The 15,135-nt window shown below is 35.4% G+C and overlaps 1 protein-coding gene across 1 annotated transcript in view; it reads right to left on the bottom strand.

Annotated features, from left to right (window-relative positions):
* Positions 1-15,135, bottom strand: part of PAN3 (poly(A) specific ribonuclease subunit PAN3) — a gene marked incomplete at its 5' end in the record, with an annotated part of 117,980 nt that overhangs the window by 55,308 nt on the left and 47,537 nt on the right. The window contains one exon of the mRNA XM_007471440.1: positions 10,933-11,083. Coding sequence (XP_007471502.1) covers positions 10,933-11,083 — 151 coding nt within the window. The remainder of the gene's footprint in view (positions 1-10,932; positions 11,084-15,135) is intronic.

The raw sequence follows: 15,135 nt of genomic DNA on the forward strand, positions 1-15,135 counted from the left end.
AAAGAGTGAAAAGCTGAGATTAGAGAGGTATGTAAGACACAGATTATATACCATAGTAAGGGACTTGGAGTTTATTCTAATGACAACTAGAAAGCCATAATGTGATTACTTTTACTTTTAGGAAAATATAAAGAAAAAGTAAAATATGTTTACTGATTTACGGTAACATTTCAATTATTAAAAATTGTATTTGATTAGAAGTATAATTATTCTCTCTTCATTACATTACACAATAAAAATAAGTTTCAAACACACTCCAAAATGCTTTCTTTACTTATTTTTTCAAATATAAATAACCTTTAATAAAAGCCATGTGGCCCAAACCAATATAAATGCAACTCAGATTCCACCTCTGATTTCCCCCTCAATATCTAGAGAATTTCAGCAACTGACTCCTATAAGCATACTTCATTTTAGTTGAATATCTACCTGTGATAAAAGGTATTTGGACTACCTGGATATTGGAAACACTGTAAGCATTAATAAAACTATTAAGCGTCCTAATGCTTCCTCACAAAATTTACTTAATCTCATTGACCAAATGTAGGTAAATACTGCCAGTTCATACTATGAGTTTAACCCAAGTTGTATCAGCCACATACTCGTACACAATATTTGATGGAGACCACAGCCTGCACAACTATTTCACTTTCCATGTCTACACACAGTAATCCTCCATTGGGCCTAACTTCAGCCTTACCTCTATCAAGAGCCTCATTTCCATATGAGTTTTCATTAATTAATTCAACAAATGTTAGAATATTATGTGTAAACTACAGTACCTAAACCTCTCAAAATGCGAATAACTTGTCCAGATTTTTAACTGTCTTAAAAACAACTGAATTACAACTTTAAGGACTATACCCTCTGGCCTGTATGTTAGGTCACTTACTTGGATCACTATAATATTTGAAGAAACAGAACAGTGACCTGCTTGCCCCCAAACTTGACAAAATTATCTGAATTAATAGGATCTTCTCTAGCCTCTGCAATGGTGTCAACCCTTAAATCATAACACGTACATTATTTAAACAAAGAGTCAAAACAAAATGGGAGGAGGACAGGTGTTAGCTACCAAACAAACTCTTCTGGATCAAAAGAAACATTTTTCTTCTCAAGTGACAGTGAATGTTTATGACTAAATGGTATGCTTCATTCATTGATAAATTATGTTGTATTGTTTATGAACAATAAACATACTCCAAGACAACCATGTCTGATTATAAAAAGTTATAGTCACAAAAAATAAGATTAATATTAGTTAACAATGTAATTTTAACTTTAAATTTCTTTCCAACAAATAAAAGCTAGTAACAAATTAAGAAGAAAAATTAGTCTGGCTTCAAAAAATGTTGTTATTGAATCAATAAACACTTCTTACTTCTTTAAAATTAATAACAATTTAGTTGACCTTTACATAAAAATCTTAAAACATACACATTAAAATGTAACATGCAAATAAAAGATATCTGATTACTAGTTCTGGATCCATGAGGTTTAAAATTTTAAACAGCCACGGTATGTATGCTATGCATTTTTCAGACATTCTGAAAAATTTATGAGATGTATCAATAATTGATTTACATTATGTGTGTCCCATAAGCATTACTAAGGTAGAAGAAATCCCTGTGGCCTGGTTTCACTTAAAGGGTATTTGTGATCTTGGCTGAGCTTCAGGAACCCCTGTAACAATTAATTCAATGGTTACTTATCTGATAACTTCAGTTATTCAGTACACAGACTCGAACTAGAAAAGCGAAATCAGCCTCAGCCAAAGAATAATTTAAAGCCCCATGCACCTTATTCACAGGCAACAATTAAAGTCCTTGACTCAAAGTCTTTTTCTTATTTAAAGAAAGCAGCAGATTAGGAGAAGAAAAGGGTTGTAAGAAGAAAGAGGAGAGAAGGCAGCACAGAGCATTAAGTAGAGCAGTAGTTTTCAAAATGGACTCCCCAGAAAAGTCAGCAGCATCACCTGGAAACACATTAGAAAAGGAAATTCCCTGGCTCACCCAGACAAACCTACACAATCAGCAGCTCTGGGGATGGGACCCAGGGAGTGCTGGGTTTTAACAGGTACTCCAGGTGATTCTGACAGACTCAAGAACCACTGTCCTAGAGTTAGGAATACTAACAGCACAACAGAGTCATCAATAAAAAGCCAGTAAGAACTCACTAACATGGTTCAAATAAACTTGTCTGAGTACGTCCATTCAAGGTACTACATTCAGGCACTTTAATAGACTCAGAGAGCAAGACAAATTACCTCCAAGGAGTTATAATCTAATCGAGGTAGGAGGATAATGGAAAGGGTGAAGAATCCAATTAATTACGTAACACTGAAGCAAACTGCTCTTCAAACTCTGTTACCTAAAAGGTAGCAACTGTATTCCGGTTCACTATAATCACTTGAAGCACATCAAACTGAGCATGAGTCATAAAAGAAAAGTTAATTCTGTGTGAAGCAACAGAAGCTACAAATTTTGGAAATCTTTCTTTGAAAAATTGCTGAGAATATAAAGTTTTGACAATGAAAGCAATAAAGCTTCTTTTATCCAAAAATTCAAGTATGATGGAAAGCTTCATTTTCCATGATGCTAGATAAATCAGTTACTGTAGCTGTTTTGGTGATTTCTTTAAAGTAGATACAAAAGATGCAAATAAGATAATGCCCCAAAATGTATTTATATGAGATAACCAGGGTCAACTTAAAATTCTGCATCCTAAGAAGACTGGAGCATGTAGGCCAGCTGCTTGAAAAGATGAAAGTCTGGATTTTGGTGGACAGTCATGGTTGGAGAAACTTTGCAGACAATTTCCAGGTTTGTCCATAACAACTTCCCACTCAGGCTCCTCCATGCTTTCCCCCTTCCAGCTGACTGGAGAGATGCCTAGAAGCCCGTTGACCTGGGTCCTTAAGTACACGGAGAACAGGATCCCAGACAACCTGAAAAATCTGTCCTAGACTGTTACAAAAGCAAGAAATAAATTTTTGTCATGTGAAGCCACTACATTTTGGATCTCCATGTTTCAGCCGTTTAGCCTACCACATCACAACAGTGGGCAATAAGATTATGGTCCATAGCAACTATGGCTTAGGGAGCATTTTGGTGACAACAATTACATTAATATCCTATTGATCTGTACTGTTTTCTAAAAGGTACAACCCCCCCCAAAAGGGACTATTAGTTACTAGTTATTATTTACAGGAATACCATTCTAAAATCTGGATAACCACATCACAAATATGGGAAGATGTTCATGAAATCATAAGAAAACATCTCATTTCAGAATATCAATGTGTAAGAGATTCATGACTAAAAAATCAAAAACGAAATATTATCACCATCAACATGTAGTCCACATCTGAGCTTCTGCTAGTATACATGGTTGGGTTTTACATGCCTGTGTGCGTTGAGGGTTTTAAAGGGATACATCTCTCTGACTCCTCTACTTTTACTAAGACTCTGCCCCACGCCCTACTGTAGGGTAAATGCACATCCAAAAGGCAAAAAGAGTAAGAAAAACTGATGACTTTCACATATGAATACGACTAGTCAGGCTGAGAAGAACCAGGGAAAATTCAATAAAAGAGGCTGCCACCATTCAGTTCATTCCTACAGAATCAGAGGACCAGTCCTATCTAGACATGCTACACACAGCATAGTAGTTTTGTCCACACACACACTCCCTCTCTACTAAGTACCTACAATGCACCACTGAGCCAAAAGGTGAAAGAAAAAATGATCCCTGGAGGTTTCAACCTATTCGACTCGAAGGAAATAAAAAGACTGACTTCTAACTCTCCACGTCCAGCTGAGAACCAGGAATGTTCTTGGGCATTCACGAATACATGCTGTCCCTCCCTGCCCCTCAGTTCATTCAGGACCGCTACAACACTCGGCTTCACCCCAGACCCTAACCTGACACTGCTGAAACAAAACCCCCCTCATCTGCACCTGTGACACAAAGGATTTTCTATTTACACATACTATGTCAAGGAAGTCCGTATACCTTTCAAAGTCCTTTTTGAGTCTAGTATCAACACACAAACCAAACTCTTCTCTCCTTTTGGCTCCTTCGCACCACTGTTTTCATTTCTGTCTCCTTTTAGTGTGCACCTATCTGTCTCCTATTGATCAACATGTCACAAAACAATACAATTTTAGATTAGAAAGACTTTTAAAATTATCTAATATTATCTTCTTATAGAAATGAAAATGCTAAAACACAGGGATCAAACAGCATGTGCTGAAAGCTACACAGCTACTTTAGTAGAAGAACTGGTGCCATGCTCCAAAGGCAATCAAGGCACGATCCAATGAAAGCAGCCCCCAAACAGCAGGAGATGCAGCTACAGTTGTAGATCACTGAACCTACAGTTGAAGGGAACCCCTACCCACTCCCATCCAGCCCTTACTTCTCAGTTAAAGAACAAGTTAGCCAATACATGAGACTGAAACAGGAAGTCCACAATAGAAACGCTCAAACCTAACAGGACACATTAACCAGGGATTCCCCAACCAGCAGAACAATATCCACTGTCAGCTACTTTAAGCCTTACCTGGCAGGTCTCCAAGCCAGCTGCGGCAGCCACATCCCCCTCGCGCCATTAACGTCTCGCCTCAGTGTCCTGAAATTCCCAACCAGGAAGGAAATACAGCCAGCAGGCACTCCCAACCCAGCTACGGCTCTACAGTTCTACTGTTAGTAACCTTCCCTGGGACGTCACCATCTGTACCCATAAACATGCATATGCACCGAGCAGCTCCCATCTAGGACAAGCTCAACATTACAGGGCCTTCTTCACAAAAGCCTCAGGGACCCCTGACCTTAACTATAAAGTTTTCTTTTATTTTTTAATGTAGAAAGCAAGCCCCAATTAGAAAACCTGGACATGTCTGAGGGATTCTGCTGAATATACCTGAAAAACAAAGTAGTTACAAAAAATGGAAACATGCAATTTAAAAATAATACAAATTTTTTGACTGGTTTTAAAAATGTTTTAGCATCTCAAAACACACAGCAACTCTAGTTCTGATAAAGTTAAACAAACTTTCAACAGGCATATTTCTGTTCCGCATGTGACAATACACCTACACCCTCTTGAACACTTCAAGTATTTAGGAGTTCTTCAAAGATGTTTATGGGATCATTAAAATTCACTGTAATTAAGAGATACCCACCAATTAAAATTTTTTCTCTGAGATAAAAATGAAGCTTAGTTAAATGAGCATTTATTAGGCACCCTCTTTATGCCTAAATTTGTGCTAGATAAGAAGTGACTCCATCCCTTCTTAAGGAATTTGTAATGTGCTTAGGAAATCTAGACTGACATTTAAAACAGAATACTTTAATGGTAAACTACCTCTATTGCTATTAAGGGTAAAAATAATTCAGAGAAACCAGTTCAGATGGAAATATCAAAATAAACTCATGGTAGGATTACTTGAAAGTCCCACAAAATTCATTTAATGAAAAATAATTACAAGGAAAATCTGTTTAGAGTTACATCATATAAAACAGGGAGATGTTTTAGAATTACCTAAATATTTTGTATAATTTTTATTTTCAATAATTATACTACTTAGTAAAACATAAAATAATCTAAAATGATAGCTTATAGTTTTTATGCCTTGAGTGATTTTAATGTAGAGCGTAAAATACAAAGAGAAATTTGAAATATGAACTTGGATATTTACCATCTGCAAAACCACAGCTTCAATCCATTAGCAACCTATTTTCCCTAATGGTACATACACTCCTTAGCTGGATATCAGAGTAGTAATACAGGTAGGTAGACACATCTGAGGATTTAATTTTACCCACACTAGTGTTACAGCATTACGACCTACAAGAGGTTCCTGATCTTTGACTCTTATACAATTTATTAATTTTAACAGTATTTTCCCAGTTTGCCCTCTCTCTCTTGTTTGTGTCAAAAACAGATCAGTTATATGGACACACACATATATACAACTAGTCTAAAAAAACAACTGAAAGGGCTATCATGTAGGAAAGATTTTAATTTATTCTATTCAAGGAAAAGACCTAGGACTAATGGATAAAAGATACACAAGACAGAGTTTAGTTCAACAAAAGATCTAATTTTCTTTTTTATTCAAACTATTAAAATGTACACTGGGATGCCTTGGTTAGCTACTTAATTCTTTATTACTATAAGTGAAAAAGCAGAAGCTAGATGATAATCTCTCAGGAATGCCACCTCTAAACTGGCACAGGGCTGAACCATGGAAACCCCAAGGGTTCCACCTAGACCAATGACCAGTGTCAGATTACCACATCGGCCAACTAGTATTCAACTGAAATGAATGAAGCCTCCATTTCTTCATTATGATATAAAACATCATAGAATCAGAGAACTTTATTCTTTAGCACAGAAGTTTAAAAAAAAAGATCACCTTTCAACATTAGAAGTATGAGAATATTTTTAAATAGTACATTATATATATTAAAAGTTCAATATTTTTCAACAGGAATGATGGGTGAATATTAATTTTCCCTTTCCTTTTCCCTTCCTCTTCTTCCCCATACCTTGCCCAAGCCAAAAAATAAAGAATGTAAGCCAATTTTATCTATCAATTTGGCACTCGCAGGAATATATAAGAAACGATTAAGTGTTTCAGAAAACTGGATCTGGGCTTCCCTGGTGGCGCAGTGGTTGAGAGTCCGCCTGCTGATGTGGGGGACACGGGTTCGTGCCCCGGTCCGGGAAGATCCCACATGCCGTGGAGCGGCTGGGCCCGTGAGCCATGGCCGCTGAGCCTGCGCGTCCGGAGCCTGTGCTCCGCAACAGGAGAGGCCACAACAGTGAGAGGCCCGCGTACTGCAAAAAACAACAACAACAACAAAAAACTGAATCTAAAAATATACTTTAAAATTTTTCTAAAATATTATGATTAAATTTTAATGAAGGAATACAATTATTTAATAATGATAGGTTTAGTATAATTATTAGATGCTTCTCATCAAATCAATCATCTGAGATTACCATAATAATTTACAATAAAATATACTAATGGTCCAAAAATCTGCACCATTCTCATCTTGAAGGAATGAATATTTGAAAATACTAAAAAGTCACTTTTGGCTCTCTTTCTCATTTATAAATCAATAATGGGATCTTCAAATTCAAGAACTCCCCTCTACCTCTCCCAAGTGTACACACACAATCAAGCAGAACAAGAGATGCTCAATTCCTGAGTCACAACTGTGCCTTAAACCACCAGATGACGTATTAGAACACTACCCAGAAATGTACGCTCCTGTTGCTACCGCTCTTAGAATCACCTTCAAACAGACTATGGCCAAGACTGAGGTAATTAAACTTAAAGTACACCAAGACTTAGCTTACCAAGTCTACTACCACATCAAAATACTCTCAGGAAAAATTCTGATAGCAAACCATTCAGCAATTAGTTCTCATGATAAAATTATTTTTCATGGCACAAAAAATTAAAGTATAAGCTGTCTTTTCACATACTTAGTATAGTCATATTTTCATTTCTAAAGGCTATTCCAAAAATGTTTGCCTAAAGCTAGACCTATTAGAAAAATATATCTTTATATATTACTTTGAAGGTATTGTTACTGTATCACACTCAGGAAATAAAATTTTGCTAAGGGTGTGTTAAACCAGTGATTCTTAACTTTTGGAAGGCTGTGGCCCTCCAAGAGGATAATAAAAGCTGTGACCAGAGAAAAATGCGTATTTACAAATTTAAAATATGCATATAATTGTAGGGGTTCTCAAAGACAATTAAGCCCAAGTTAAGTGCCATACCCCAAATACTAACTCTTATAACTACCTTCGTAGAAGACACTTAGAAATACAGGTATTGTTCTCCGGTTAAATGTGCGGAAAACAACGAAACCTATATCTCCTTCATTTCTTAAATTAAAATAAAATGTATATACAAGTCAATGGAAACTTAACATGTGCTGCATATATTTAACACTTTTAAATACCTTTTAAACCCAATTAGCTATTTAAATTCAAATAATTTTTGTATAAAGTTTTACTTCTTGCATTACAACTTTTTAAAAATACAAATCATGTTTTTAAAGTGATCAAGTTTTAGAGGAACCTGATTCACTCAGGATCCACTCTGTTCCACGCATTACATTTTTCTTCCTTACGATCTGAGGAAATACAAAATCTTAACATCTACTCAACTTTGCTCAAATACTTTTACATTTTTGGTCGAAGGATATATTTAAATATGTATTTTTTCACATATAATGAAAATGACATTACTCTAGTTTACATCTGAGTGCCAAAATATGTAAGGTTTCATATTTTTTAGGAAAACAACAATTTGACAATTTCAAGGGTACTAATTTCTGGAATAGAAGTTGAAAAAAAGAGAAAATGAAACTTTATTAACTGAAAATTATCACTAGGTTACACCTATAGTAGACAAGGAGGATTAAAGATCAGTTAAATCACCACTAAGGCCGGTAAATAAACTTCTATGACCTTTCTTATTCTACAGTCTTAAAGTGAAAATACCAAGAACCTCTCCTATGGGTAAGAAGTAATGGAAGACACTGAAGGGATAAAATGTTTTTCTGAAAGTACAGACTTAATTTTGTTTTCCTTTGCTCATCTCCACACAGTGTTATGCCATTAACTAAAAGGAGAAAATATGGAGAAATAATAAATGCAAAACCATTAATCTCTCCAGTATTTTTGGAAAATATTTTAGCCTCGTTGATTGCCATTTGAATAAAGAACAGTTTTTAAATAGTTGGTATAAAGAATTCAGGAATACATTTAATATAATACACTGACCTATTTCCAATGGTTCCAGACAGTAATTACTTTCATTAATAGGAAGCAGAATGACCACTTTAATGTTAGGGCTATGCAGAAGAAGAGTAAATAGTTTTAAATTAATTCATTTCATCCTAAATTTAGGTTGTGAAATCCAATTGGGACCCATGAAACACCTACCTACACACAAGTTAATAACAACTGGAAACCTTAAACAAATACCACAGCATTAACGGATTTTCTAATTAAATGTTTTCAATATCTAAAATTCCCTTTGACATTTTTAACTCCTCCAGTATTTAAAAAGCCCATCTTTTAGCCTGAAATAGTCTGATCAAAGATGTGAACAAAATATTCACTTATGAGACAAGGGAAAATGTGCTGTTAGGCCAAAATTAACTGGTGCTTAATTAAGAAAGCCAAAGGGTTCTGACTGGCGTATGGGTTTCGTTACTGTGGGTGCTTTATAAACACTGCTCTGAAGTCTGGACAATCCCTAAGAAAGTTCAGATGTACAGCTGACATGTAGATTATGCTCATGTAAACAATGTGAACACACCTCAATGGGAGAAAATCATAGTAGCATATTACTTACAAGTAAAACTTTAAGGCTACCAGGGATATTCAATTCTGACACTGCTCTCTAGGGAAGAATGGAAAAATTTAACTGAACCTGAAAAGAGCCAAAGTAGAAAAAAAGGTAAAGGGACAAGTAAGGGGGAAGGAGTTGCAAGGTATATCTCAAGGCCCTCCACACAAAATTATCTTAAAAGTTTCACCAGAAAGGTATGTAATTCTTGGTTATGTTTAGTTAATAAAATGATCAACTGCTCACTGGGGTGGGGGAGCATGAGTGGGAGATGAGCGGGAAGGGAGGGAGGGAGACTGAGATGGAGAGAGGGAGAGAGGGAGGGAGAGAAGGGGAGGAGGGAGAGGTGAGGGGAAGTAGGCATTGATAAAATCCTTGGCAACACAAGGTTATTAAGCCTCTGAATACACTTGATACTTTATACACTAAACCGGATGCTCTGTTCCATAAAGTTATCATTATCTTCTCTCATTCTTCTTCCCAAAAAGGTCCTTGATTTCAATATCAATATCAAAACCAATGATTTATCACCATTACTGATTAGATTAAGCCCTGGAGGCAGTACTAGTTCCAGGCTGATCTAGATAGATCTTTTGGCTTCATTTAATGTATATAAATTTCCTTTTGTTTCTGTTTTTTTAAACATTCAGGACCAAGTGATGATTTTCCAGAACAGGTTCCAGAAACATAATCTGGGTGGGTAGTGCAACCATTTCACAGACACAAGACAACCTGCTCAGCACTTATTAGGAATTCAACATAATTCTGCATACATTACTTGTCTAATTAAGGTACACAGCAGTAGGAATGGGTGATGTTAATTATCCAAGAAAACTTTCATATTTTGATATGTGTTTATGTTAGAAAGCAGAATACAAAATCTGCATGAATTTTTAGATAAAAGAGGGGAACTTCTAAGAAGACAGGGTTCTCAAAGGGTTACTCTGAACTATGCCTCAGGATCCCTGAGGTGTAAGTGCATTTCTTCAAATTCTTCTTCTGCCATTTTGGGTAAACTTGGAAGAAAGTGTTGAGATGTACTGTCTTCCCTACCTCAATGACCCCTAATATTTCACATTCCTTTCCTACCATTGTTTATAATACTTTACCCAATTTGAATTACTGCTACAGATTTATAATCACACACCTGAAAGGCAATACATCTAAGCTTTTATTTTAAATGATATAAATTATTTTTTAGAAATTTATTTCAAAAGGAGGCCCTTGACGCTCTTTATCATGAACTTTAAAAGATAAGGAAATACTACGGCCCAGAGAGACTTCTTTTCTCAATAACCATTTTCTCCTTTAAATTTATTTTTGTGCTTTTAAACACCCTTGTGTTTAATTTTTGTTCATATTTAAATTTTGCTTTAAAATTTTCAACTACACATCTGGACTATGGTACCAAAACCTAGAACATAAAACTCATAATGTGTTCAAATATGACTCACTGAAGAATACAATTTCAGGTCTGGTAAACTACCAGCAAATGTGCTTAGAGACTTGCTATCTGGAACTCACTGGAAACAGTTACTCAACTTACCTGGGGCTAATCCAGCAGCAGCAGCAGGAGTCCCCATGGATGGGTGAGAGAACACTTGAGAGAAGGCAGACGCATGTGCCTGGGACGCGTTACTGAGCCTGGAGGTTGATCCTCCTTTGGGAATAAACTCGCTTGCAGTAGGATTTGGTGTCTATTTAAAAATCAAATATAGTAAGTTAACACATTTTAAGCCCCAAAAGACACTGAATCTACTAGGCATTATGCCACAGTGCTCTATTTACTGAGTACAGTATTTTATTGAAAGGATTTACAGTGTTTTTTAGTTTTCATATGTTGGGGTGGGGTAATTAAATTTCTTGAAGAAAAATTTTCATCAATTTTGAGGGTTTTAATCATTTCATTTGCAGAATTTAACTTCAGAACATGAAAATTTGCCTTTATTGTCAAATATACATCATTACCAAACTATCCTAACACATTTTAGAGAACTAGGAGGTTGAAACTGCCTCAAAACTGAGCCAACGAGTTTCAAATTTAATGTCTTTAAACCACTTCTACCAGGATAAAGGTCAAAACTGCCTTTATTCCAAAATTAATCACTTCCTTCTTTATAAGCACTTAAGACATTCCCCCAATAATATAGTACCACGTATTTAAATAACAGTAAAGACAAGAAAAGCACTTAAAAACAAGGCAAACACACGAGAGGACTCAAGATATAAGAAAAACATAATAGAGGCTCCAATGTCTGCTAAGTATTCATGTAACCTGTTATATTAAAAAACATTTTACTATGAGATTGCATGAAAAAAATTTCCTCCCAGTTGTACAATGCCACCTTTTATCTAATCAAGTGGCATGGTACCTTTGCCTTTAAGAATGACTAGCACGTAATAGGACTTGCAGTTCAATTTCACAAATGGTCTATATTTTGTCCATGTGGAAAAAATGAATATCCTAAATATTTTTCTGACATTGTGACCTACATGCTTAAGTATAATGAAGATTCAACACATTGATATTTGAATTCAACTTCTAAAAGGGTCGACCAAAGAGATAATTTAGTATGTTCATACTTCAGCCCACATTTTCTGTATACATATAAGCTAAGTTTAAAATACACTGAATCATGATGCAAAAAATTTAATCACTTGAAGTATTTTAGAACTGATCATTAAAATGGAAAAGTATTTCCATAGAAGGCATAAAATAAAAAGATGGACTAATTACTGTACAATCCAAGAACATCTTCCCTACCTGATATGAATGACATTTTACACTGCTAGGTTAGAGTTCAAAATATTAAATTTGGAGAATAGCAAGTCAACAGGCTAACCTCATTTTAAACTCTAAAACAAATGATATTTTACTAGTTACGTTCCAGCTAAAATTAAATGCAAAGTAATAAAATATAGAAAAAATGTTAACCTGTGCTTAACTACAATATACTAGATGTACAGAGAACCTCTTTTACTGCCATATCTAATACATAAAATTCTGAAGAAAAAAAAGAATCAGGCCTGAACCAAAACATATTTTCCAAAGTGGGAAAAAAAAAAGTCCTCTTCTGTCACTTATGTGTCTATTTTAAAACCTTCCAAATTTAAAACACTGGCGTCTTCTTTAAAAGTATGGCCAATTCCTTAATTTCTGGAGTAGAAAATAAGCCAACGCATTTTATTGACGTAGTAATCCCTAGTTATAAAAGAACAAATGGTTACCAAGAGGATCACTTCAGAGCTAAATCAGTGTGTACTAGTTAATGCTGAATCTGTTGTAGAAGATGAAAGTCAAGATAAAATCAATCAGATAACTTGGTAAAAGTTCAAAATGCCTAGGAGAGATGGAGACTTCAGGATTATAAGATTACTAAGAGACAGCAAATTTAGACAAAGAAATTAATCTAATCTAATCCCGAGAAACAAGTATCACCCAGTTTCCATTTCATTTATACTTTACATTACCTTGAATAAGAGACTTTTGATTTCAAAGCTGAGTTTCTCTAAATCAAATCTATTTTAAATTAATCTGAAAGACTATTTGTAAGGAATTCTATAAAGGAGAAAAAAAGGAGGGGAAAATCTATTCTACCTCCCCCAAATAAATTATATACAAAATGCCATTATAACAAATTATAAAGGTCCTTCAAATTTATTATGATAGAAGTTATTAAAATTAACTATGAAAATATATACACTAAACTGCAACTTTTAGGGATTCAACAACCACAGATCCAAAAAACCTACCAGCAATGAATTTTAATTAAGAAGTGAAAAGAAGGGCCTAAACCCCTCCCTCCATTTTTTTTCCTGATTCAAGATGGCAAGGCATTTCCCTTGACTGGGTGGTTAGACAGTTTGTTTTATTTCAGATGAGTTTATTTGAGATGAGAGAAAAGGTTAAAGAATTTAAATGGCAGAAAAAAGAATTACATAGTAGGTATAACACAAAAAACAAAATCGAGGAATAAGTGAGTAGCGCTACTATTATTAACAGTTAATATAAATTCCTCTAACCAGATTAGAGAACTATTAAAAATACTTAAATAATGAGAAATTATAATAATGAGAATACTTTCTCATGATAAAATTAGTTAAAATAAGAACTATAATAAAAAGATGCATTCTTTAAACCACTTTAATAGAACTGCTTTGTAGCATATATAAGGGTTTTATAAAGCAACAAAATACCATAGGCACACACCTTTTACATGTTAAAAAGAATACTTTTTTAGAGATAGATAAGGCAAAACTGGTAACTAAAACCAGTATCACATTAAAATGAAATCTCTGTTCATCAGAAAATAAACAATTGGGACTTCCCTGCTGTCACAGTGGTTAAGAATCTGCCTGCCAATGCAGGGGACACAGGTTCGAGCCCTGGTCCGGAAAGATCCCACACGCCACAGAGCAACTAAGCCCGTGCGCCACAACTGCTGAGCCTGCGCTCTAGAGCCCACGAGCCACAACTACTGAAGCCTGCAAGCCTAGAGCCTGTGCTCCGCTACAAGAGAAGCCACCGCAACGAGAAGCCTGCACACCACAAGAGTAGCCCCTGCTCGCCGCAACTAGAGAAGGCCCATGCGCAGCAAAGAAGACCCAATACAGCCAAAAATAAATTAAGTTTTTAAAAAAAGAAAATAAATAAACAATTTATTTTAGCTTTAGGAGGCAAAGGTTATATCTAGAAAGAAGAGTCAAGGACTTGGGTTATATAAATTTGTCTAACTTCAACAACACGAAAGAGAATGCAATAAATGAGAAAAGGAATAGTGAAAAAGAACACCAAAGTTTTATTACTCCCACCCTGTGACTTAGATAATCCCATCATAACTCTCTAAATATGTTCCTATAATATTAAGTTTGTGGGTTTTCTAACATACATAATTATATTTCTATTCATAATTTCTAATTTCTATTCATACTTTATTTTTATTTGTTTATTTTTGGCTGCGTTGATTCTTTGTTGCTGTGCGCAGGCTTTCTCTAGTTGCGGCGAGTGGGGGCTACTCTTCGTTGCGGTGCACAGGCTTCTCACTGTGGCGGCTTCTCTTGTTGTGAAGCACGGGCTCTAGGCGTTCAGGCTTCAGTAGTTGTGGCTCGCAAGCTCTAGAGCGCAGGCTCAGTAGTTGTGGCGCACGGGCTTAGTTGCTCCGTGGCATGTGGGATCTTCCCAGACCAGGGCTTGAACCCGTGTCCCCTGCATTGGCAGGCGGATTCTTAACCACTGTACCACCAGGGAAGCCCTCTATTCATACTTTAAGTCCTAATTTTCATTCATATCTTAAACAGCTCTAAATGTACATTTGGGGAAAAAAATCAATGTTTATGTCAAACAGCAGACATTCACTCTGTGAGAAGTTATCAATAAAAATAGAGTTTTAGGTTCTCACACACTTAAATTTACACTGCAACTTTCACAACCAAAAGAACCAAGTGCATTTTATTTAGTGAGTTCTTCAAACCAACATCATCCTCCAACATTTGGATATGATTCCTACCTGTCCTCTCCAGACAGAAATATACTAAGTCAAGAGTCCTGGCCTTTAGCTTAAAAAGCACTGTTGTAATTATTATCATTATATTTTAAATGAAATAATAATTTATGTTTCAATTCAGACATCCCAACCAACCAAGATGATAGAGTGTTTCCTATTTTACCAATGACTGATAAAGGGTTTTTTTTTAACAAATGAAGTAATTTTCTGATGAGGTTTCTAGCTCAAGATTAATACAACTTTAT

The sequence above is a fragment of the Lipotes vexillifer genome, unplaced genomic scaffold (genome assembly GCF_000442215.2).
Source record: "Lipotes vexillifer unplaced genomic scaffold, Lipotes_vexillifer_v1.1 scaffold543, whole genome shotgun sequence".
Lineage (NCBI taxonomy): Eukaryota > Metazoa > Chordata > Mammalia > Artiodactyla > Lipotidae > Lipotes > Lipotes vexillifer.